Source organism: Aquarana catesbeiana, linkage group LG06 (assembly GCF_042186555.1).
Source record: "Aquarana catesbeiana isolate 2022-GZ linkage group LG06, ASM4218655v1, whole genome shotgun sequence".
In the NCBI taxonomy this organism is placed as follows: domain Eukaryota; kingdom Metazoa; phylum Chordata; class Amphibia; order Anura; family Ranidae; genus Aquarana; species Aquarana catesbeiana.
In genome coordinates, this window is record NC_133329.1 from 72,918,478 (window position 1) to 72,945,779 (window position 27,302).

General features: G+C 43.5%; 1 protein-coding gene across 1 annotated transcript in view; it reads left to right on the top strand.

Annotated features, from left to right (window-relative positions):
• Positions 1 to 27,302, top strand: part of LOC141147985 (uncharacterized) — a 691,676-nt gene that overhangs the window by 635,622 nt on the left and 28,752 nt on the right. The window contains exons 17-19 of the mRNA XM_073635140.1: positions 14,345 to 14,635; positions 15,600 to 15,947; positions 23,498 to 23,782. Coding sequence (XP_073491241.1) covers positions 14,345 to 14,635; positions 15,600 to 15,947; positions 23,498 to 23,782 — 924 coding nt within the window. The remainder of the gene's footprint in view (positions 1 to 14,344; positions 14,636 to 15,599; positions 15,948 to 23,497; positions 23,783 to 27,302) is intronic.

Sequence of the window (27,302 nt, forward strand, 5' to 3'; positions counted from 1 at the left end):
ACTAAACGAATTGCACATGTCTAGTTGTCACTAAGGATGAGCTCAAGCGTGTTCGCAACCCGCACGTGCAGAGCCCGCCAGGAAGTCGGCACTGCACATCGCTAATCACAGGCAGTGAGACATTTTCCCGATCTGTGGCTGCAGAGATTGGGAAATGTCTCACTGCCTGTGATTAGCGATGTGCAGTGCCGACTTCCTGGCGGGCTCTGCACGTGCGGGTTGTGAACACACCTGAGCTTATCCTTAGTTGTCACCCTGTTAGGAGGGAGCACCTAATGAAGACTAGAAGTGGTCATTTCAAAGGCACGATCCACAGTTATCACCATCAGGAAACCTGCCCTAAGAAATGTTATGCACCCAATTGCTGTAGAGCATGTAGAGAGGAAGTGGCTGCAAAGATGCTGCAGGGGATAAGAAGCACAGAAATGCAGAAAATGATGAAACAAAGTGATCACAAACATTCAGAATAAAAGACAATTGTATATGTTATGTTGTGCTGTACAAACTAAATGTCATCCAGTTAGGAATTTTAAGATACCTGCTTGGATTCTGAAAACGATATGAATTTATTTAGCCCTTGGGGTGATATCATAGAAATGAACACCAACATGTCTTTGGAGTGTGGGAGGAAATCCATGCAGGCACAGGGAGAACATGCAGACTCCAGGCAGGCAGTGCTGTGGTTGGGATTTGAACTGACAACTCTAGTTCTGCCAGGCAGAAGTGCTAACCACTTAGCCACTGTGCTGCCAGATGATTGGCAATTGCAGTGGGGTGTGACAAGGAAAGAATGATTCCCATTCAAATCTGTAATAAACTTGCACAGCTCAGCATGGGGGAAACATATACAGTATATATGGGTGTCCCAGGGGTTAAATGCTGAAAATGACACTCCTGGCAGAGTCTCTGTACAGTACTGCTCATGTTTATGGCACATATTGTGAGTCCGGTGATATCTCACATACTGTACCGGACATTTCTATCTGACAGGACATGTGCTGGCAACAGAATTATTTACTTATTTTATTTTTGCCCTCCAGTGGCCCCCCAGGAGACAGATATAAAAGTGACCCCTTCTGAATCAGACCGAGTGCTGTGTGTTCTCTCATTTTAAGGAAGTTTTATCCTCAAAACATTGGTATAATATGGAGTAATGTAGAATTCAACATTCCAATTTTATCTTCAAACAAGAAAATTATTCAGACCAATGATGAGAAAATATTTGATGCTATAAGTGAGTGTGTCATTCCTTGGAAGTCTCTGAAGTCCTCGGTGCGGGTGACCTGGACACACGAATCATTAATGGAGCCTGGACACCGAGATCTGAGTATAACAGGTACTACAATCTATACAGCTATGACAATGCAGGATATACACAACAAAACAGAACCATTCATATTTATACTTGAGCAGCTTTTCTGTATTTCAAAAACCAATATAGCATTTTGTTTTTAAGAATATACACACTTATAGCAGGACCTGATATATACAATTTTTATTAGAATTCGTTTAGCCTTTTTTTTAGATATTATAAGGAAGGATTAGAACCCACCTGTGTCACAATTGTCCTGCTGTCTGGGCCCTATTGGGGAGACTCACCTTCTATTTTTGTCCCGGTGAGCATTATTACTGAGATAGAAAGTGATGAAAAATTATATTTTTTAGTTGTCACTGGAAAAAGAGGTGAGGGGATATTTTGCACAGGAATACCATTTCCAGTGACGACTCTCTGGAGAGTTTACCTCTCACTTTTTGTTGCATTTCCAAAAGATAAAGCGAAGGGAAATCTCCCTAATGGGACACAGTTTGCAAATAATAAACTGGCAGGTATTTTAACCCTTCCCTACATTATCAGAAAATAAATGCTAAAATATTTTGGTTATAAATACATTGTAAAAACAGGATTTTTTTCCCCATAGTTACCAACCATATTTTGGTGTATTTAATCTGATTGGTGATTGAGAGGTTTTAACATCAGTTCTGACGTTGACCATAGGCAGACATGTACCCAACATGCAGAAAGATATCTAACCTTCTACACACATCACCAAGTGTCAGGACCATAATATGTACCCAGCAATGACACTGATGCACTCACAATACATTCCATTTGTCCATGCTCTATAGCAGTGATGGCGAACCTTGGCACCCCAGATGTTTTGGAACTACATTTCCCATGATGCTCGTGTACTCTGCAGTGTAGTTGAGCATCCTGGGAAATCAAGTTCCAAAACATCTGGGGTGCCAAGGTTCACCATCACTGCTCTATAGGAAAGAATGAATGAGGTTCCACTCACTGGGGCTCCATTCACACCTGAGCATTTTGTAGCTTGAAGCCTGAAGCTACAAAATGCTGGAGGGGGAAAAAATCAATTATTCTCTATGGAGATGGTTCACATCTCCACTCCAGAACGCCTGAAGCTCAAACAAGTTCTGGAGCTTCTTTTTAGGCAGATTATAGGCGTTTTTCTTTTTTTTTTACATTGGTGACCATTTGATCTGTACAAAATCTTGGCAAAAACGTGATAAAAATGGAAAATCACAGTAAAAACGACTTTCGACCTGTAAAATGAAACACTCAGCCTGGTAGCTTTTCCAACAGGAAAACATCACATGTATTTTTACAAATTTCCTACATAAAACTATAGACTGACACTTGAGATTTAGAAATTGGGCATTTCATATAACCAGATAAGCTCAACATAGAAAAGGAGAACATTTACAAAGCTGTGTATAGAGAACAGCAGGGGCGCAACTACCACCATAGCGGCCCATGCGGGCGCTATGGGGTCCGCAGCCAAGTGGGGCCCAGTGAGGATGAGAGCACCGCCGGCACAGTCTCCCAGCCAGGGGAAGAGAGAGGAGAGAGAGGAAGAGGCAAGCTGTGACCTGTGCCCAGTGCAGCGTGACCTGTGCCCAATACAGCGTTGCCTGTGCCCAATACAGCCTGGTCTGCCTGTGCCCCATACAGCCTTACCTGTTCAGAGGAAGAGGCAAGCCACCCGGATCAGCAGAGAGCTGAATTGCCCCATGTAATAGCTTTCATTAGAACTTCCAGTGTTCCCGGGGCTCATGTCACATAGCTCCACCTCTTGGCCCGGCACCTTTGATCGACAGAACGCCAATCCAATGCAGGACGTGTAACGTCATCAAAGGCGTCAGGCTAAGAGGTGGGGCTATGTGACGATGAGCCTCGGGAAGACGGGAAATTCAAATGAAAGCTATTACAGTGGGCAATCCCGCTCTCTGCTGATCCGGGTGGCTTGCCTCTTCCTCTGCACAGGTGAGGCTGTATGGGGCACAGGCAGACCAGGCTGTATTGGGCACAGGTCACGCTGCATTGGGCACAGGTCACGCTGCACTGGGCACAGGTCACGCTGCATTGGGCACAGGTCACGCTGCATTGGGCACAGGTCACGCTGCATTGGGCACAGGTCACGCTGCATGGGGCACAGGTCACGCTGCATTGGGCACAGGTCACGCGATATGTGGCACAGGTCACGCGATATGTGGCACAGGTCACGCGATATGTGGCACAGGTCATGCGATATGTGGCACTAGGGCAGCTGTGGGAGGGGGCTGTTTGCAGGGGGGCCCCATACAACATTTTGCTATGGGGCCCTGCTATTTCTAGTTACGCCCCTGGAGAACAGGGTGCTAATAGCAGTCATGTACATGTTTTAAAATGTATCTGCTTTTCAATGTTGAGTTAAAGTAGGCCCGTTTAACACAAAGAGTCCAATCAGGACCACCTGTCAGTTTTTCAGGGGGACCGTATGAGACTGCCCATTCACCCTTTTGGACCAGCGTTTACTCCTGCCTACCTCCTGTCTGATAAAAAGAAATGGAAGGTGATCTGTACTCCTCTATCTAGGCGGATTGGATGTGAGGACAGACAGATGTAAACGGACAGCGGAGTCCGTTTACTCCCAGCCGCCCAAGGAGCATAACGGGCTGTGTCCATGTGAATGGGGACTAATTCAGAAGCTTGTAAACCCACCCAAACACTTGTATGCATCAGAAAGGACAAATCCCCTTCCTGGTCTAGGGATTAAATTGTCTTTTTTTTTTAATCCCAGTATCAAAAGGTGGCCCCACATGTATCAATATAATCATACAACTAATTATCAATTATTCATGTAAGTAAATTGATTGAACTGAATAAACACGGCAAAGAAGATCCTCCACATTCAAGTGATTTAGTAAGCTCTCAATCGATTTTAACTCTGCCAAGATGATCGGCTGTGATGGAACAAATATCTGCATGTGCACTGGAAAACTAATTATAATTCAGATTGATTAAATTATTGTTTTTATTAAATTATTTACATTTATAACTAAAAGATCATAATAATTATTCTTTGGATAAAATAGCTATTATTTGGATAAAATAGGTAAAGGCTTCAGAAGTTAAACAAAAACAAACAATATCGCACCTGAATGCACCCAAGTTTGCAAAATTGGCATATTATTTTAGGAAAACATTATTATCAGATGAAATAAAAATGTTAACCCCTTGGCGCTGACAGTATGCATATATGTGACCTCTCGGCAGGTGGGCCTTAACGCTGAGCGGCCTCATTTATACGGCCCTGTATAAACTACTTACCGAGCTGGGTGTGCGCTCCGAGCACAGGAGCCAGCAGGGATCGGTAAATTCCTGATGCATACTTGCGATCTTCCTGTTTACACTGTGATCAGCTGTGATTGGACACAGCTGATCACATGGTAAAGAGCCTATGTCAGAGGCTCTTTACCAGGATCGGAGATGCGGTGTGGACCCCAAACTCGCTCATCCATGTCTTTGTGGACCTTGCTTTGTGCACTGGTCCAAACCATTTGGTAGAGGGGGGGGGGATTATGGTGTGGGGTTGTTTTTCAGGGGTTGGGCTTTGCCCCCCTAGTTCCAGTGATGGGATCTCTTATGGCATCAGCATACCAAGACATTTTAGACAATTTCATGCTCCCAACTTTGTGGGAACAGTTTGGGGATGGCCCCTTCGTGTTCCAACATGTCTGCACACCAGTGCACAAAGCAAGGTCTATAAAGACTTGGATGAGCAAGTTTGGTGTAGAGGAACTTGATTGGCCTGCACAGAGTCCCGACCTCAACCCAATAGAACACCTTTGGGATGAATTAGAGTGGAGACTGCGAGACAGGCCTTCTCATCCAACATCAGTGCCTGACCTTACAAATGCACTTCTGGAAGAATGGTCAAACATTCCCATAGACACACTCCTAAACCTTGTGGACAGCCTTCCCAGAAGAGTTGAAGATGTTATAGCTGCAAAAGGTGGGCCAACGCAATATTGAACCCTATGGACTAAGACTGGGATGGCATTAAAGTTCATGTGCGTGTAACGGCAGGTGTCCCAATACTTTTGACAATATAGTGTAGCTGAGTGATGGATACACCTCTCAGCACAAGTGTCCACACAAAGACTATTAAAAAGAAAGAGAAGGGATGTCTTCTACCAGATCAGCATATTGATCACTGAACTTAACAGGCTAAACATATTAAACATGTTCAACTTGTTCAAAATGTACTGGTATTTAAAGTGGTTGTAAACCCACTTTGAAAAAAAAACAAAACAACTAACATCTGCAAGACAAAGGCATAATGAGCTAGTATGCATAGCATACTAGCTCATTATGTAATAGTCACCTGAGATTTAACCCCTTGCTGCGGTGCCCATACACAGCACCGGCCGGCAACATCACTCCCGGGGGTTACTTCCAGGTATCGTGGCTCCGGTACTGTGATTGGCCGGAGCTACGATGATGTCACTCCCGCGCATGCTTACTGAAGAAAATGGCACGTATGTGCCATTGCTTCAGTTTGATTCAGTGTGCATGTGCCGATGATGTCGGCACCTGCAAATACAGGGGATATCTCCTAGACCATGCAGGTTTAGGAGATATCCTGGGTAGCTATAGGTACGTATTATTATAGGCTTACCTGTAGCAAAAAGTAGTCTGTAAGGGTTTACAACCACTTTAAAGTATACACCAATAAGGAAATAAATGTATGTAATGGTTGACTGTAATCAGTAGCGTAACTATAACCTTCAGGGCCCCGCTGTAAGAAACCATGAAGGCCCCCCTGACCCCCAGCCGGGGCCCTTCTCTATAAGCCCGGTGACAGAACACTAGGTGTCAGTAGTTTTGTTCTTTTTTTTTACCATTTTTTTTACAATATTATTTTTTTATTTTTTTTACCATTTTTTTAGGCGCCCCATTGGGGGGCTTTGGTGAGGTGCCATGGGTCTAAATAGACCTCTGTTGTTCCACATTTTGAGACAGAGAAAGGAGACTGAGGAAACAACCCATAATTTCCTTCTCTGCAGCTTCAGCTACACAGAATGGATGAACAGGAATACATCTGTACAGAGCCTCCTGTTCATTCACAAACTGAAGCATATAAACACAGTTCATGAATGGACAGAGTTTGTGATCGATACAGATCACTGACTCTCCATTCAGGAAAGGAAGGTAAATGACACATATAGCAGCCCTTTCCCTGCTCTCCATTCTGACTTAGCTGCGGGGGGCCGGGAAAGAGCACAAGGGGAGCAGCAGAAGGAAGCTGGATAGGAGAAGCTGCAGGGGTGGCTGCATATAGCAGAATCAAGCTCTCCATTTCCCTCCTACAGCCGATGAATGCCCACTTCTCCTCTCCCTCCCTCCCACAGGCATTTAGTGGCTGCAGGAGGAAAATGGAAAGATCGATTCTGCTATATGCAGCCGCTTCTCCTATCCGGGTGTACGGGGGAGGGGCACGCCCCCCTGCAGAATGGGGCTGGGTTGCAATTGTGACCCCTGCAGGTACGGCCCTGACTGTAATAAAAGACCCAAGTGTGAGCACTTTTTCAAGCTCCAGTTTTACAGGTACTGAAGAAGAAAACAATTTCTCAGCAACTGTGTCTATTTTCAATCGTTTACTTGATTGTTATGTAAAGATTTATTAACTCTCTATCTTTATATAATGTGGACAAGTTGCAGAGTATAAACAGCATTCACAAAAATCCTTTTAATAATGGCGTTTATATTCTAATATCCCTGTCATAGCCACACAGTCAGGTCATTTTGGATAGAAGCCAGTAAATTTTTTCCTTTTTTAAGGTTGTGGGGAAAAAAGGAATTTCCCTGAGAAATCCAAACTTGGTGAATGCATACAGCGGGTAAAATAAGTATTGAACACATCACCATTTTTCTAGATAAATATATTTTTACAGGTGTTATTAACATGAATTTTTCCCCACATGTCGGTAACAACCAATATAATCCATACATACAAAGACACCATAACATATACGTTCAGAAATGAAGTTATGTGTAATAAAATGGAATGATACAGGGAAAAGGTATTGAACACATGAAGAAAGGGAGGTGTAAAAAGGGAAACAAAACAATAAGTAATGCACTCAACCACCATGTCCTGTATGCACACTCACCACACAAGACTCCATTGCTGAAGAAAAAGCATGTTGAAGCTCGTTTAAAGTTTGCTGCACAACATTTAGACAAGACTGTGAAATACGGGGAGAATATAGTCTGGTCAGATGAGGCCAAAATTGAACTCTTGGATGCCATAATACACACCATGTTTGGAGGTCAAATGGCACATCACCCCAAAATACCAACAGTGAAGATTGGAGGTGGGAACATCATGGTGTGGGACTGTTTTTAAGCACACGGTACTGGAAAACTTCATATCATTGAAGGAAGGATAAATGGAAAAATGTACCAAGATTTCTTGATAAAAATCTGCTGCCATCTACCAGGATGAAGAAGATGAAACGAGGGTGGACATTTCAGCAAGACAATGATCCCAAACACAAAGCCAAGGAAACTCTCAATTGGTTTTAAAGAGAGAAAATAAAGCTGCTACAATGGCCCAGCCAATCACCTGACTTGAATCCAATAGAAAATCTATGGAAAGAACTAAAGATCAGAGTTCATAGAAGAGGCTCACAGAACCTTCAAGATCTGAAGACGGTTTGTGTGGAAGAATGGGCCAAAATCACACCTGAGCAACGCATGGGACTAGTTTCTCCATACAGGGGGTGTCTTGAAGATGTCATTACCAACAAAGGATTTTGTACCAAGTATTAAATAAATTTCAGTTAGTGTGTTCAATACTTTTCCATCATTCCATTTCATTAAACATAACTTCATTTCTGAACTTATTTTGGTTTCTTTGTATGTATAGATTGCATGGGTTGTTACCGATATGTGGTGAAAATTTAATGTCAATAGCACTTTTACCAACATGTGTCCTACTGGGAATGGAGTATAGAATTTGGGCTCTCATTGGCCCTCTAGCTGTAGTAGCCTTCCGTGGATCTCATTTACAGGCCTCTCATTAGCACCCTCCAGGGGTTGTATACAGGAAAGATGATATATGTGGTATAACACTCTTTACATCAGCCACTGTTTTAGATATTAAAAAGATGAAAAAGTGCACCAATCGTGTATTCTCTGCACTGCTGTCCATCTTTATTCCTATTTTAGCAACACAAGTTCCTTCCATAGATGAGACAGGCGGTAGCTGGGATATGCTTGGCAAAGCAGAGTCCTGAGTCTTTTTCTCACTTTTGTGACCGGCAAAAACTTTCCCATTAGCAGAATGGTAGAAAAGATGTTAACCGGTTCAATACAGGGCATTTTCACGCCTTTCCTTCCCAGACCAATTTTTAGTTTTCAGCGCTGTCGCACTTTAACTGATAATTGCGCGGTCGTGCGACGTTGTACCCAAACAAAATTGACGTCCTTTTTTCCCCACAAATAGAGCTTTCTTTTGGTGGTATTTGATCGCCTCTGCGGTTTTTATTTTTTGCGCTATAAACAAAAGAAGAGCGACAATTTTAAAAAAAACCACAATATTTTTTACTTTTTGCTATAATAAATATCCCAATTTTTTTAAAAAAACAAACAAATTTTTTCCTCAGTTTCGGCTGATACGTATTCTTCTACATATTTTTGGTTAAAAAAATCGCACTAAGCGTATATTGATTGGTTTGCGCAAAAGTTATGACGTCTACAAAATACGGGATATATTTATGGCATTTTTTAAAGAAAATTATTTATTTATTTTTTTTACTAGTAATAGCGGCCAACACATTTTTGGCACCATTCACATTTATACAGCGATCAATGCTATAAAATGGCATTGATTACTGTATAAATGTGACAGGCAGGGAAGGGGTTAACTACTAGGGGGAGACGAGGGGTAAATGTTTCCTAGGGGAGTGATTATAACTGTAAGGGGTGGGGACGCACAAGGGGAGGAGACCAATCAGTGTTCCTCTGTACTGGACACACGCACCGGGTCCCGAGCAACGCAGCGTGCCCCCTAGATGGCCGGGAAGCCCAGGCCGTCATATGACGTCCACCCAGGATGGGAGATCCCATCTGTGGACGTCATTTGACTATACGCCGGTAATGAAGTGGTTAAACATGAGAGATGTCATCTTTGTCAATGTCGGAAGACTTCAATATGTCACCACACATCATCTGTTTGTATCTCTGAATACAGTATATTAGGACATGATCTCTCCTACACACCCTGTCAAGCTGTCCATCAAAGTTCCCAAATCACAAGGTTGTGGGGGCTCGTCAGTGATTCTGGCTCTGTCCAATGTGTGTAACAGACTGGGCTAATCCAACACACATTACAAGTGGGGGTGTTTAGTTACAAGTACTTAGTGTATTTGTGCGTATTTAGAGGACTAAGGATCCAGAAAACCTAAAGTGGAACTTTACTTTAGAAAATTAATTCCTGTTAGATCACTTCAGGCTGGTCCCTTTTGCAGATATAGCTACGTAAAACATTAAAAATAAATGCCTATACTTTCTTAAAATCCAGTAATACTGTCTTACCCTGCTCTGGACATGCTCAGTTGCTCTCCATTTTTTGGCACTGTCAAAAATGTAGAGGCCTATCTGCTGACAGCCTAAAAATTTACTGCTGCTCAGGGGCTCTGGACTTCAGCAACATGTCAACCTCCAGCAACAAGAAACAGGAACAATGCTGGAGGCAATTTACAGCGGACACTCATTTTGGTGGCATAATTATCACTTCCAGACCAGTTCTTTTCTGACTCTTTTTGTTTACATGTAACGATCAGTATTTTTTGCTAGAATATGGTTTAGAACCCTGAAACATTATATGTATTTTTTTAAAGCACAGGCCGTAGAGAATAAATTGGTGCGTTTTGCAATTTTTTATGTCGCACGGTATTTGCGCAGTGGTTTGTCAAATGCAATATTTTTTGAATTTTCATGCAAAAAGCACATAACCCAATTTTTTTTCTAAACTATAAAAGACAATGTTACGCCGAGTAAATAGATAGCAAACATGTCGCTTTAAAATTGTCAGTGCAATGATGACTAACACCGTAAATTTTAATATCCATCGGTGATGCTTTAAAAGCCTTTACAGGTTACCAGTTTAGATTTACAGAGGAGATCTGGTGCTAGAATTACTGCTCATCATCTGACCTTCGCTGTGATACCTCACATGTGTGGGGCAGTTGATGTTTGCGTGTGTGCAGGACCTTTGTGCATGAGCACAGGGGGACGGGGGGTAGTTTACATTTTTTATAAATTACAATTTATTTTTTATTTTTACACGGTTGCTTTAATTTTTTATTGTATCAGTTTTATTGCTGTCACAAGGAATCTAAACATCCGTGTGACAGTAATAGGCATGTGACAGGTACTCTTTATGGAGAGATCTGGGGTCTATAAGACCCCAAATCCCTCCTCTGCCCTTAAAAGCATTCAAAACACCAGGATCTGTGTTTTCAAATTAAAAAAAAATTTAAGTTGACCTCCAGGTAAACCAGAAGGGATGTCAGGTCATCGCTTCTGGGTTACCACAGCTAAGAGACGATCAAAGCCGACGGGAGATTCCGAGAAGGCGGCGGAAGTGATTTTTGTTGTGGAATGTATGTTCCTTGCTAAAGAGAATTATCTTTTATCAATTTGTTATGGGTAAAGTTCCGCTTTAAGGATTTAAAGTTTATAGCGGTATACACTCACCAGCATTACTACTTCCACCATTCTGAGCGATTACCAGAAGGACCAACTGATATCTAAATAATCTCTCTGAGCGCTCTGCTAAGTGTGAAAACGTTCAGAATCCTTAAAGAACAATAAATATTTTTATAATACATCCTTTGTAAAATATATTATAACATGTGCTTGTATAAATGATAATATATTGCTTGTTTGGATTGATTATTTTGGATTTCTCCTTAGATCTTCCTTGGCATCCACACATTGAAGAGCTAAATTCATCTGACCTCAAACTCAACACTGAGTCCAAAATACAAGTGAAAATCTCTGGATATTTCCCTGAGGATCTGACTGTGGAATGGTATAAGAAGGAAATGGGGACACACAGATTTCTTGCTGTTGATAACAATAAATACAAGAGTGAAATCAGTGAACACCAGAGACAGTCAGATAACACATACAGCTGTACAGCCAGTCTGCTCTTCACCCCAACACTGCCAGAAGATCAGAGGTCAGAGTTCATCTGCAGAGTGCAGCATCCTAGTCTGGAGCAGGACATACAGAGAAGAATAGGACCCCTACAAATTACAGGTAAGTTCTCTACACTGACAACCAACAGATCTTATGCCCCGTACACACGGTCGGATTTTCAGACGGAAAATGTGTGATAGGACCTTGTTGTCGGAAATTCCCACCGTGTGTAGGCTCCATCACACATTTTCCATCGGATTTTCCGACACACAAAGTTTGAGAGCAGGATATAAAATTTTCCGACAACAAAATCCGTTGTTGGAAATTCCGATCGTGTGTACACAAATCCGACGGACAAAGTGCCACGCATGCTCAGAATAAATAGAGATGAAAGCTATTGGCTACTGCCCCGTTTATAGTCCCGACGTACGTGTTTTACGTCACTGCGTTCAGAATGATCGGATTTTCCGACAACTTTGTGTGACCGTGTGTATGCAGGAAGAGTTTGAGCCAACATCCGTCGGAAAAAATCCTAGGATTTTGTTGTCGGAATGTCCGATCAATGTCCGACCGTGTGTATGGGGCATTAGAATATTATAATGGTGGAAGAGAAAAATTCACACAGAATTCAGAAAGCATTTCCAGTGACAACAGAATTGATTCTTAGCCTGCAGCTGTAATCTTTTAAGTGAAATGGCTACCTGAATCCTGGGAATTGTCCAGAACTGTCACAATATATGTTTGATTACACATACAATACATTTGGACTTAAAGCTGAAATTGATATATGGCAATTTTTCCATAGATCCATTGGCCAAGCTTGGAACAAGGTAAGTATGTACAATATACTATACCATAGCTGTGGGGTCCCCATGAAAGCTGGAAATCTCTGTAGTAGGCTCGGCTTCCACACTGATCTCCATTAGTTTTGGGTCTCATGGCGGCTGCCCTGCCCCTTACTGAACACAGGAGGTCATTAGCTTGGCATGTGAGCCATTCAGAGAACACTTTGCATTTTCTCGATGGATGTTAAGTATTCGCCGATTGCAAAAGGTGGAGTTTGTGACATCACCTCCCCACCTCTCCACCTTGTCCAATCAGGGAATGCTTAACATTCTTTTAGAAATGTATCCCTGAATGATGTCAGTGCTGAGCAAGTGACCTCCTATGTGCAAAATGCAGCTGTAGTAACAGTGTCTACCACAGTGATTTCCAGCTTCCACGGGGATCCCTCAGGTATGGCACAAACATACCAACATTGCTCCAAATTGCCACAACTGGAGTTCTAATTCTAAGAATATTTAAAGCCAAACCTTTTCCTTTTTTAGTTCTGTGTAAGGAATGGTTAAAGTCACTGTCTGGTTTGTTTGCTGTTCCATTAGAAAGATTTTCCTTTACTTGAGACTCAACCGGAAGTGACAGGAAATCTCTCCAAAGTGAAGGAAAATCCCCTCTTAAAGCGATTGTAAAGATTTGTTTTTAAAAATCATGTCATACTTATCTCCTCTGTGTAATGCCGCATACACACGACCAATTTTGCCGTCGGAATAAACTCCGAAGGTTTCTCCGACGGAACTCCGACGGAATTCCGCTCAAGCTGTCTTGCATACACACGGTCACACCAAAGTCCGACCGTCCAGAACGAGGTGAAGTACAACACGTAAGACGGGACTAGAAGAAGGAAGTTCAATAGCCAGTAGCCAATAGCTTCCGTCTCATACTTGCTTCAGAGCATGCGTCGTTTTTGGTCCATCGGAACAGCATACAGTCGAGCGGTTTTCCCGATAGGAATTAGTTCCATCGTAAAAATTTAGAACATGTTCACTATCTAAGTCCGTCAGAATTTTCAACAGAAAAAGTCCGATGGGGCATACACACGGCTGGAAAATACGATGAGGAACTCCCATCGGACTTTTTCTGAAGGACATTCCGCTCATGTGTACACAGCATTAGGGTTTTGCACAGAGTGGCCCCGATCCTCCTTTTCTGGGGTCCCCCAGCAGTGCTCCTGGGTCCTCCTCTGCTTGAGTGTCCCCTCGGAGAGCCAGTTTCCATGGGGGCACGCGTGCTGGCACGCTCCCGAGTCCAGCTGCTGCATTCTTTGACACAGACAGCAGGACTCGGCCCCACCCCCGTGTCACTGGATTTGACACGGGGGTGGGGCCGATGGCTCCTGCTGCTATCAATCTTACCAATGAGGACCCGAGACAGTGGCTGGAGCTGCTGTACCCGCCCCCTTTGCTGAAACGATCAGCTCAGGTAAGAGAAAGGGGGGGGTGAGGTGGTGCTGCAGTACAAAAGGTTTTTCACCTTAATACATAGAATGCATCAAGGTGAAAAACCCTGAGGATTTACAACCCCTTTAAGCTGCCCACACACATTACAATCTGATTTAGATCTACCCACAACTATGCAGTGCAATGGCCTGTCTGACTGGATACAAATTAATTGGCTAGATTAGGAAGGTCCTCTTATTATATGGTTTTGGAAAATCTAAAGTTGATTGTACAAAGATTGTATGGCCAGCTTGTAACATGTATGGTGACCCTTAGACAGCTGTCACCAGAACAAGTGTCTCCATTAGAAGCCATTTTTCCTCTGTATCTGTTTCAGTGAGAACTATACAATGTTGGGTTTTCCATTACTTCTTGTACCACAGACAATGGTCACCAGGACAAACAGGGAAAGAGACAACTACAAAGAATCAAATGCCAGAGGTTCTAACCCTTCACTGGCTTATCCAAAACTAAAAAAAAATAAAGAGTTTAGGCTTTAGACACTATTGTATTACACACTGCAGTTGTCTATGTGATACTGGAAACTGGTAATCTTTCTTGTATTTATGTCTAGTGGCTCCGCAGATGATAGAGCCGGTGAGATTCTCCCTCAGTGATTCAGGAGAGGTGAAATGTTCGCTGACTCTGAAGAGATTCTACCCTCCGGATATAAAGATCAGATGGAGCGCAGGAGAATCACAAACCAAGATAATGGATTATTCCCAACCAGTACAGTCTGCAGATGGTGAAACATTTGATGTTACCAGTGTGTTCACATTGCCCCATTCTCTCTGCTTTCCTGTCTATGTCACCTGGGAGCATCAATCAGTAAAAGAACCTCCGAGTATTATACTGAATCCATCAGGTAATAATTGAGTACACAATAAGATGGTGTTTGTACAAAAGTACATCCTAGCTAATAATATCCATTATTGGTGTCAGTGGGAGAAATGGTGCTCCATTGTTGGTGTTAGATAGATGGCAGAATAGTGTCTCAAATTAGAGGAGGGATTAGTGCCCCAATGGCCAGATAAAGGCAAGCAAAGGGCCGCATCAGACCCCCAGGCCGCAGTTTGGAGACCCCTGCCTTAAAGCATGTTATATAGCACATTACTTGGGCTATGTAATTTGTTCTCCTGTATCATATAAAATACCTGGCTGATCCTGCCTGGTTCTGCCCTCCCCACTGTAAACTGACTATAGTTTATCATGGCTGCTGAGCCCTGACACTGTGGTCAGTTTACGTGCCTCCTCCAGCCGCAGCTCTCCTCTGTCTTCCTCTCCCCCCCCACTTCCCTGCCTGTCAGCTGTGTCAGTGCAGATCTGCACCCCGCCCCTTCTCATCCTGCTGCTAAAAAAACTATAATATTATCATACAATCCCCTCTGTTACATAAGGACATGTGACCCACTACATGTGTTTTTCAAAAAATATGCTGATTTCTACCCTATTTTAGAGCGCCTCCCGGCGCTCACATGACTGCTCGCCTCTCTCCTCCCCTCCTCCCTGCTGACGTCAGCGGGAGTTATCGGCCCCTCCCACTGTAGTTGTCAGCCCAGGAGAGGAGAGAGGTGAGCAGTCACATGAGCGCCGGGAGGCGCTCTAAAATAGGGTAGAAATCAGAATATTTTTCATAAAACACATGCAGTGGGGCACATGTTCTTATTTAACAAAGGGGATTGTACAATATCATAGTGGCTTTACAACCACTTTAAAATCATTATAGGATCATTTTCATATTTAAATTATTCAAAAGGTTCTTGACTACAAGTCCTTGTGTCTGATATAATATTTGGTTCACATGGACTAATAATTGTGATTCCCTCCAGATCTTCCTTGGCATCCACAGATTGAAGAACTAAATTCATCTGACCTCAAACTCAACACTGAGTCCAAATTACAGGTGAAAATCTCTGGATATTTCCCTGAGGATCTGACTGTGGAATGGTATAAGAAGGAGATGGGGACAGACAAATTTCTTGCTGTTGATATCAATAAATACAAGAGTGAAATCAGTGAACACCAGAGACAGTCAGATAACACATACAGCTGTACAGCCAGTCTGCTCTTCACCCCAACACTGCCAGAAGCCCAGAGGTCAGAGTTCATCTGCAGAGTGCAGCACCCTAATCTGAGGCAGCCCATAGAGAGAAGAATAGGACCCCTACAAATTACAGGTAATTTCTCTACACTGATAACCAACAACTATTAGGATGTTATATTATGGAATAGCAAACTTCACACAGAATTCAGAAAACATTTCCAGTGACAGAACAGAAGTGATCCTTATGCCCTGTACACACGATCGCACATTCTGACAACAAAATCCATCGGAATTTTTCAGACGGATGTTGGCTCAAACTTGTCTTGCATACACACGGTCACACAAAGTTGGTCAGAAATTCCGAACGTCAAGAACGGGGTGACATACAACACATACAACGAGCCGAGAAAAATCAAGTTCTATAGCCAGTGCTGCTCTTCTGCTTGATTCTGAGCATGCGTGGCACTTTGTGCGTCGGAATTGTGTACACACGATCGGAATTTACGCAAACGGATTCTGTTGTCGGAAAATTTTATAGCCAGCTCTCAAACTTTGTGTGTCAGAAAATCCGATGGAAACTGTCCGATGGAGCCCACACACGGTCGGAATTTCCGACAACAAGCTCCGATCGCACATTTTCCATCGGAAAGTCCGACCGTGTGTACAGGGCATTAGCCTGCAGCTGTAATTTTTTTTAAACATATTGCTGGCTACCTGAATCCTTGGAATAGTCCAGAATGTTTACAATCTATGTTTGATTCCACATAAATTTGAACTTAAAATATATTTTCAATTTTTCAGGCAAATTGGGATAGCACCTACTTTATAATGGTTACATGTTTTCACATAGCATAGCAAATATTTAAAAATGGCAGTGAACCTTTTTTTGATGCTCTATTCTGGACCCTCCAGCACTGTAAAATCCTACTAATTATCTTTGTTTATGAGGGGTCTGGACAGCTGTATTTGCTATAATTAACCCTGTCTCTACTGTGCAGGCAGATCTTCATTATCAGATGTCAGTAGATTTGTAAGTAGATTTGAACACTGTCTGTCTTAATCAGGGTTACCAACGCTCCACAACTTTTTTACTGTCAAAACATGAAACATTTACTGTACTGACAAAGCACATTTGTACTGATGTAGCACCCTGGTGTTTAGGCAGGGTTGCTTTTAAATTTGACTTAGTTAGGTAGTAGTTATCCTGGTTAATTGTTATGCCGTGTACACACGGTCAGACTTTTCGGCTACAAAAGTCAGACAGCCCGTCCGACAGACTTTCAGCAGACTTTTGGCGGACTTGCGGCAGACTTTCTAATGAACGGACTTGCCTACATACGGTCACACAAAAGTCTGACGAATTCGTACGTGATGACGTACACCGGACTAAAATAAGGAAGTTGATAGCCAGTAGCCAATAGCTGCCCTAGCGTGGGTTTTTGTCCGTCAGACTAGCATACAGACGAGCGGATTTCTGGGTCCGGCGTAGTTACGACGTAAAGATTTGAAGCATGTTTCAAATCTAAAGTCCGTCAGATTTGCGGCTAGAAAAGTCTGCTGAAAGTCCGGGGAAGCCCACACACGATCGGATTGTCAGCCGGCTTGGGTCTGTCGGCGTCCGTCGGACTTTTGCAGACGAAAAGTCCGACCGCGTGTACGCGGCATTAGAAGATCCACTGATTCCTCTCTAAACTCTGGAATTGCTGCACCTTTTCTCTTCTGTCACTAGGTGGCACTGTGCTGGTGACATTAGAATGACAAGGGCTTAGCAAGGTCAGATCATGAATGGATGGGGTGTCTCAGCCAATTGGCGGGGGTCTCTTTGGTCCCTTGGCCTGCTGGGAGAGCCTATTTATTTGGGTGATTGGTGTTTTGTGCCACCTCGACGGCTGTCTGGGTGGAAATGTGTTATGTCACCCGGGTTGCTAGGCTGGAAGCCTGAGGCCTATCCCGGGGACACCTGGCTGATAGGCTGCCTGAGGCCTATCCAGGAGCAGGAGAAGCAGCATAGGGTTGGGACTGCAGGATTGGAGTCCAACCGAGAATAAAGGTTCCGCCGGCCGGGGAACCAGGTATGATCGGAGGTAGAGGAAAAGTTGTCGCCACGAAGGGACCATCCACCTTGTTACTGGAGACTACAGTGAGTAGGCAGGATGGGGACAGTGAAGAAGTGGGAAAGCTTCCGCAAGTGTCAAGCCAGGGACCCAGCAGGATAGCGGAGGTGACGCTTGAGGAGTATACAGTTCGTTAGTTGTGGAAAAGCTCAGGAGATTTAGTGGCGACTGGATCTGAAAGTCTAGTGAGACACTGGGAGCTCAGTGCCTGCCAATCTACAGTGGAAGACTGTAGTGTAAGAGAAGAACTATTCTGTGTTGTTATTGGTTGAAGTACAACCACCGTTAGTGACTGTTACAAGATATGTTGCCATAGGAGACAGCAGTCCTACCTATACAGAAGTGGTATCCAGCTGGAGACCTTCCACTGTATAGCTGTCTCCCTAGAAGTCTCAGAGTCTGCCAATTATCATTGCATCTACTTAAGAGTGTCCTGGCCCTAACCCTCTCTCCCACCGTTCTGTTAAGGGTCCTTTCACACTGGAGCGGTTTGCAGGCGCTATTGCGCTAATAATAGCGCCTACAAACCGACCCGAAAGTGCCGTTGCTTTCATTCCAGTGTGAAAGCCCCGAGGGCTTGCACACTGGAGCGATGCGCTGGCAGGACACTAAAAAAAGTCCTGCTAGCAGCATCTTCGGAGCGGTGAAGGAGCGGAGTGTATACCGCTCCTTCACCGCTCCTGCCCATTGAAATCAATGGGACGGCGCGGCTATACCGCCGGCAAAGCGCCTCTGCAGAGGCGCTTTGCGGTGGTTTTTAACCATTTCTCGGCCGCTAGCGGGGGGTAAAACCGCCCCGCTAGTGGCCGCATACCGACGGTAAAGCGCCGCTTACAATAGCGGCGCTTTACCGCCGCCGCCCGCCCCAGTGTGAAAGGACCCTTAGAGACAATAAATCTATTTTGCATTTAAAAAGTGTCTGGCGCCCATGACTCCATCTGATTGCACCCACCATGCCTTGTAACCCACTCTACACAGACTGTCAGCTCTCCCTGACTCTGGAGGTCACCACTAGGCCTCTGGGGATCGGGGCCATTGCTACACTGACAACTTGAAATATGACAGAAACCTGTATTTTAAAGTAAGAGGATTGATATTTAACCACTTCCCACCCATGCTATAGCCAAAAGACGGCTACAGCACAGGCTTACTTTGGTTGGAGGGCATCTGTAGGCGTCAAATCGGGAATGAACTGCCCACGCACCCCCTTCAGACCCAGCTGATCACGGATCGGGGGAAAAAGGACCAATCACACTAGCTCTTTACCACATGATCAGCTGTGTCCAATGACAGCTGATCACGGATGTAAACACAAGCCAGTTATCGGCTTTCTGTTAAAGGGACATCTACACTGATAATCAGGGTCTTGATTATCAGTCCAGTCCCAACAGTGCCCACCAGTGCTGCCAATTAGTGCCCACCACCAGTGCTGCCAATCAGTTCTCATCATTGCCCATCAATGCTGTCAATCAGTGCCCATTAGTGCCTCCTCATCAGTGTCACCTATCAGTTTCACCTAATCAGTGCACACCAGTGTGGCCTCATCAGTGCCACCTATCAGTGCTCATCAGTGCTGCCTCAGCAGTGCAGCCTGTAAGTGCCCATCAATGCAGACTCATCAGCACGCATCAGTGCACATCAGTGAAGGAGAAAAATGACCTGTTTGCAAAATTTTAAAACAAAAAATGTTGTTGTTTTTTTTTACATTTCTGGACTTTTTTCGTTTGTTTTTCAAAAAATAAAAAATGCAGTGGTGATTAAATACTACTAAAAAAAAACTATATTTGTGTGAAAACAATGATAAAAATGTCATATGGGTACAGTGTTGCATGACCGCGCAATTGTCATTCAAAATGTGACAGAATTGAAAGCTGAAAGTTGGCCTGGGCAGAAAGGGGGTAAAAGTGCACAGTAGGCAAGTGGTTAAACAGTATAAGCAGCATGTAAACTCTGACAATACTCATAACAAGTAATTTGCTTGGCTTCACAGTTAAAAAGTCAAAACAATGGGGCAAAACGTGAGCATGACTAGAATAATTATAGACATGGAAATTATAGGGACAATTTTGGTCTATGAGTGCAAGGGTCAAGAGTAAGTAACATACAAAACAGTATATAGAATGCAGCAGTCAGAACGAGCCCCCGCAGATTCTGCTGGGATCTATGCCATGTCCGGCCCCTCCTATGCCCCCCCCCCGCTGTGTCCTGGGAGACACACAGGTCCCAGAAGACAGCAGGGACCAGTGAGGACGCGCAGCACGACTCGCGCATGCGCAGTAGGGAACCAGGCTGTAAAGTCACAAGGCTTCACTTCCTGATTCCCTTACTGAAGATGCCGGCGCCTCCACCCGGGAACCGAGGGACAGATCAGCTTCAGGTGAGGACATCACGGGCGCCCTGGACAGGTATGTGTCCTAATATTAAAAGTCAGCAGCTGCAGTGTTTGTAATCTGCTGACTTGTAATTTTTTTATTTTTTTGGCGAAACTCCGCTTTAATTGGGGTTACTGATACTAGAGCTCTTTTAGACAGTATTTTTTTTTTACATTTGACTAATTAAAAAACACTCATTTATATCCCCTGTGTAATGACTTGATGTTTTTGCTGCATTAAAGCCCCTGGGAGAAATTTTGTTGTATTCAGTATAAATAGGATGAGCAACACTTCTTATTGAGGCTTATGGGTACCATTTTGTTATACATTACTATTACTACCGTGTTTCCCCCGAAAATAAGACCTACCCTGAAAATAAGAACTACTGTGGTTTTCCAGGAGGGCTGCAATATAAGCCCTACCCCAAAAATAAGCCCTAATTTAACAACTTCAATACAGGGCATTCTCACCCCCTTCCTGCCCAGGCCAATTTTCAGCCCTCAGCGCTGTCACACTTTGAATGAGAATTGTGCGGTCATGCAACGTTATACCCAAATTCAATTTTGATCATTTTTTCCCCACAAATTCCCCACCTCTGCGGTTTTTATTTTTTGCGCTATAAACAAAAAAAGACCGACAATCTTGAAAAAAACACACAATATTTATTACTTTTTGCTATAATAAATATCCCAATTTTTTTTTTTTAATAATTTTTTCCCTTAGTTTAGGCTGATATGTATTCTTCTACATATTTTTGGTAAAAAAAAATTGCAATAAGCGTATATTGATTGGATTGCGCAAAAGTTATAGCGTCTACAAAATAGGTTATTGATTTATGGCATTTTTATTATTTATTTATTTTTTACTAGTAATGGCAGCGATCTGCGATTTTTATCGAGAGTGTCACATTGCGGCGGACAAATCGGACACTTTTGACACTATTTTGGGACCATTAAGGTTTATACAGCGATCAGTGCTATAAAAATGCACTAATTACTGTATAAATGTCACTGGCAAGGAAGGGGTTAACACTAGGGGGGCAATAAAGGGGTTAAATGTGTTACCTAGGGAGGTGATTCTAACTGTAGGGGGAGGGGACTCACACGCGGAGGAGGCCGATCGGTATTTCTCTGTACTGGGAACACACGGATCGATCTCCTCTCATCCGACTGGATGTGGATCTGTGATGAGCAATCGTGGGTGCCCAGTGGACATCGCGGCCGCCGGGCACGCGCTTTGGGTCCCGAGTGAAGTGGCACGAGCGCTCTCTACAATGCCGGGAAGCCGAGGACGTCATATGACGGCCGCCCGGAGGGACAAAGGGTTCCTGCGGCCGTCGTATTACAATGGGGCGGTAAGGAAGTAGTTAAAGTACTTGTAAAATCCTATAATCCAGTCTATTGTACTGTACTAAATAATGTACAATGTGTGTGTTTCTGTAGTATAATGAGCTCCGGCGGGTCATGTAAGCGCCAGGCGGCGCTGCAACGCAGGTATTTGCCACAATTATATTACAGAAACACTCACATTGTACATTATATAATACTATAATAGAGTGGATTATAGGATTTTATAAGCATTTTAACTCACAATGCTAAATGCTAACAACTCCTGAGCTGACAGGCAGGGAGGGAGAGGGGGAGAGAAGACAGGTGGCACAGGAACTGGCAAATACACATAACATGATAAGACTTACCCCGAAAATAAGCCCTACTGTGTCTTTTGTTGCCAAAATTAATATAAGACCCGGTCTTGTTTTTGGGGAAACACGATATACAGGATTTATATAGCACCAACAGTTGCACAATGCTTTACGTATAACTTTAGCTTAGTGTTCACAAACCCTTAACCCCCCTGGCGGTATTCCCGAGTCTGGCTCGGGGTGGATTTTTCATACCAAAAGCGGTATCCCCGAGCCAGACTCGGAATCTTATCGCAGGATCCAGGAAGAGTCTACTTACCTTGTTCCCTGGATCCTGCGATGTCTCTCCGCTGTGATCGGCGAGCCGCTGTGTCTCGCTCGATTCACAGTGCCGAGCTCCGTTCCCTGCGAGCGTTGCGACGCACGGGGACGGAGTTCGGCGGTAAATTCAAAAGTGAAACACACAGTACAGATACAGTATACTGTAATCTTACAGATTACAGTACTGTATCAAATAACTACACATCCCCTTTGTCCCTAGTGGTCTGCCCAGTGTCCTGCATGCAGTTTTATATATATAAAACTGTTCTTTCTGCCAGGAAACTGGAGATTGTCCATAGCAACCAAAACTGTCTCTTTACATCAAAAGTGGTTTTAGACCAGCTAGAAAAAAGCGATAATAAATTAGAATCACTTGCAGAATTGAGCGATAGTGATTTGTGGGGAGATCCGTCATCAAACACTAAAAGTAATAAAAGCTAAAATTCTGGAACTGAGCAAATTTCAGTGTTTTTGATTTGATTACATTATTATATAATTTTTATTATTATTATATTATTATTTGTTATAATTATTTATAGTTATTTATTATATTTTAATGTTTTATTTTGTTTTTCAAACTTTATCATACCCGGGATGTCTACTAGACTCTTGTTTGGACAGATTTAAGTGAACTATTCCTAAGAATTACAGGCCTACAATATAAAATGCCAAATTTCTGTGCAAAATAATGGTACCGCTTTCAGCACCTAAAATCTGAAATAATCATACCGCCAGGGAGGTTAAATATACCCCTTGAGGTGAACAGACTCAGGTGATACACAGAGATGAAACAAATCCACCTATATAAGTTGCATCTGTTTATCTGCAGCCCTCTCTCATTTTACACAGAATTTCTCAGCTGCAGAAGGCAGGAATCTGATGACACACACTGCACAGCATAGAGCAGAGTTGAGTGTAATCTGAGACCTGAGTGGAGGGACTGGACACACCCAATTTACACAGTCTCAACATGCACAGCTGAGGCTGTCAATCACCTGCTGTGTGCTGGGGTTCATGTTCCAGAATTGCCTGGTGTTGGCATAGACTGTCAGAAGTGACTCATGCATATAGCAAAGGAATGAGAATAAAGATAGAAATCATACAGTACTAGGATAGAGGAAGTAAATACTTTGTTCATTATTAATTTCAGAGGTTTACAACCACTTTAAATTCACACTGTGGTTTTGTATTTGATAATAAAATTGAGTGTAATGTGATTTGTATTTATGTCTAGTGGCTCCACAGATAGAACCTGTGAGATTCTCCCTCAGTAAATCAGGAGAGGTGACATGTTCTCTGACTCTGAAGAGATTCTACCCTTATGATATTACCATCACTTGGAAAACAGAACAACAAACTGAGCTAAAGTCTGATGACAAACCGGCAAAGTCTGCGGATGGTGAAACATTTGATGTTACAAGTGTGTGCACATTGCCCCGACCTCTCTGCTTTCCTGTCTATGTGATCTGGGAGCATCAATCAGTGAGACATCCTCAGAGGATCGTACTAAGGAGATCAGGTAATAATATATGAATACAGCAGATTATATCAATTGTTACTGATAACTTTCTAATAATGGAGACTGGGTTCACCTGAAATAGGTTTTCTACTATCCCTGTTCAGTTATATAATACCTGTTGATAACTGGACCAGAAAATGTGTTTGTATTAGAAATAATTGAAACTTCTACATCACTATTCTTCTTGGGGACTCAAAGCACTTTATCTGCTGTTGGGGGAGCCATCTTGGGTGCACTCTGTAGAATATCACATTAAGGTACATTGTAGACAGGAGCCCATTAACCCACTTGTACATCTTTGTTGTGAGGGAGGAAACCTGACCAGGACCTGAACCAAGGACTCCAATGCTTCATGACAGAAGTGATAGCTTTTGAACCATTGTGCTGCACTTCTATATTATTTTCAACATAGAGTGAAATGGACTTTAAAACTCCATGCAGATGGTATTCCTGATGGGAACCGGGCTCAGAATTCGGGCTCTCATTGGCCCTCCAGAGTAATGAAGCCGCCTCCATTGGCCCCCATATACAGGCTCTCTCTTCTTCTAAGTAGAAGCGATATACAGCAAAGATCCCACTACCTGCCTATTAGCGGAATTGTGGAAAAGATGTAAATTATACGAAGCTCCTCTCAGTGTCTAAACACAGCAAGAAGCCAGCACTGTCACATCACATCACTCTGTCAGCATTGCTGGTACCAGAGGCGTTGCTAGGGGATGGCTATTGAGGCTATAGCCCCGAATCTGGGGCCCATAGCCCCGAGTCTCTAGGGCAGGGGTTGGCACCCAGCCCGCCACCGCTGAATGCAGGCACCTGGCCCATAGAAATTTTCGCTGCTGTCCCCTTCATTGGACAGTGGCGAGCGCCCAGTATCACAGGGCTGGAAGTGGGCAGGAACCGCAGGAGTCACCAGCCTGTTAATGTGAAAAGTTAACTTCTGTTGTTCCCGCCCCCATCCAGCTCTGAGATGCTGATCTCAGATGCTCTGCTTGCTGTACACCTGTGTAAGGTAAGAGTTCTACTTACACAGTGTGTGTGGTGGGGTGCAGGGGACAGAGGGCACTGCAGTGGGGGGGGGTGCATTGCTTGGCACTGGTGAGGCTGCATTGCTGGGCACTGGTGAGGCTGCATAGATGGGCACAGCTGAGCCCTGCATTGTTTATGTAGCCAACTCCTGAGCCCTGGGGCTCTCTGGGGACCTTGATATAATGGGGGCTCTGGTTACCCTGATGTAAGGGGGGTGGGATCTCTGGGGACCCTGATGTAATGGGGGGGCTCTGGGGACCCTAGTGTAAGTAGGAAGGCTCTCTAGGGACCCTGATGTAAGGGGGGTGGGCTCTCTGAGGACCCTGATGTAAGGGGGTGGGATCTCTGGGGACCCTGATGTAATGGGGGGGCTCTGGGGACCCTGATGTAATGAGGAGGGCTCTGGAGGCCCTGATGTAAGTAGGGAGGCTCTCTAGGGACCCTGATGTAATGGGGGTTCTGGGGACCCTGATGTAAGATGGAGTGCATGTTTTCCGTGTTTAGAACAGTCTGACAGCAAAATGACATTTCAAAGGAAAAAAAGTAATTTAAAACTACTCGCGGCTATTAATGAATTGCCGGTCCGACAATACACATAAAAGTTCATTGATAAAAACGGCATGGGATTTCCCCACAGGGGAACCCCGAACCAAAATTTAAAAAAAAATGGCGTGGGGGTCACCCTAAATTCCATACCAGGCCCTTCAGGTCTGGTATGGATTTTAAGGGGAACCCCGCGCCAAAATTAAAAATCCATATCAGACTCTTATCTGAGCACGCAACCTGGCAGGCTCAGGGCCTGGGGCTGAGGATTTCGGTGGGCCTTTTTATGGAAATAAATAGAATGAAGATGAAAAATTGTACCTGCAATTAGCAGGTACAATTGTTTCAAAGAAAACAATAAATAATGCACTCCTCGCCATGGGCTGTATGCACGCTCCATTGCTGAAGAAAAAACACGTTGAAGCTCGGTTAACATTTGCTCCACAACATTTAGACAAACCTGTGAAACACGGGGAGAATATAGTCTGGTGAGAGGAGACCAAAATGGAACTCTTTGGATGCCATAAAACACACCATGTTTGGGGGTCACTTCACCCTAAAAAACCCAACAGTGAGGTTTGGAGGTGGGAACATCATGGTGCTGGCGGGGCTTTTTTTCAGCATACGCTACTGGCAAACTTCATATCATTGAAGGAAGGATGAATGGAAAAATGTACCAAGATATTCTTGATAAAAATCTGCTGCCATCTACCAGGATGATAAAGATGAAACGAGGGAGGAAATTTCAGCAAGGCAATGATCCCAAACACAAAGCCAAGGACCTTCAAGGTTTGAAGACAAGAATTGAAGACAAGATTTGAAGATCTGAACAACGCATGTGACTAGTTTCTCCATACAGGAGATGTCTTGAAGCTGTCATTACCAACAAAGGATTTTGTACCAAGTATTAAATACATTTCAGTTAGCGGATTCAATACTTCTTCCCCATGTCCTTCCATTTTATTACACAGAACTTCATTTCTGAACCGATTTGTTTTGGTTTCTTTGTATTTATGGATTACATGGGTTGTTACTGAAAAATACATATTTTACCATTTGTATAAGCACTGCACAATTCATATGGTTGCCATAAACACATTTTTTGACACATCACCTATAATTAATGATGGATCGTCAGCATCAGTGCCAGTCTACACAATAATAACCCACCGCATTAGTGCCAGTTTCTGCAATTCTATCCACCCAGCATCAGTGCCAGTTTAGGAAATAATAACCCCCATCCTAAATGGCAATTTCCATAATAATAACCGAAAACATCAGTGCCAGTTTACAAAATAACAACCAAAAGCATTCATATCAGTAGCAGCAATAATAACCCCCAGCATGACATCAGTGGCAGTTTACACAATAACAACCCACATCATTGGTGTCAGTAGCAGCAATAATAACTCCCAGCATCATAGATTAACATTCCCTCATATCCAATTATTTCCACTATTTATTTCCACAATGTATTTTTTTAAATAGTGACAGCGCGTTGAGGGAGAAGATTCTCCTCTTGCTGTCACTAGCTCCAGTGGATAGGGGAGATGCTGCAGTGGGAAGTTGGAACATGTTACATGTTCCCAAAGGTGAACTTATCCTTTAACCACTTTCCTACGGGCACTTTCACCCCCTTCCTGCCCAGGCCAATTTTCAGCTTTCAGCGCTGTCACACTTTGAATGACAATTGGGGGGTCATGCTACACTGTACACATATGACATTTTTGTCATTTTTTTACACAAATAGATCTTTTTTTTGGTGGTATTTAAACACCACTGGGATTTTTTTTTTTTGCTAAACATGAAAAAAAGACATTTAAAAAAAAATGTTTTTCTTAGTTTGTTATAATATTTTGCCATAAGTAATTTTTCTTCTTAACTCATGTGCACTGATGATGCTACACTGATAGGCAGCACTGATGAGGCAGCACTGATAGGCACTGATGGG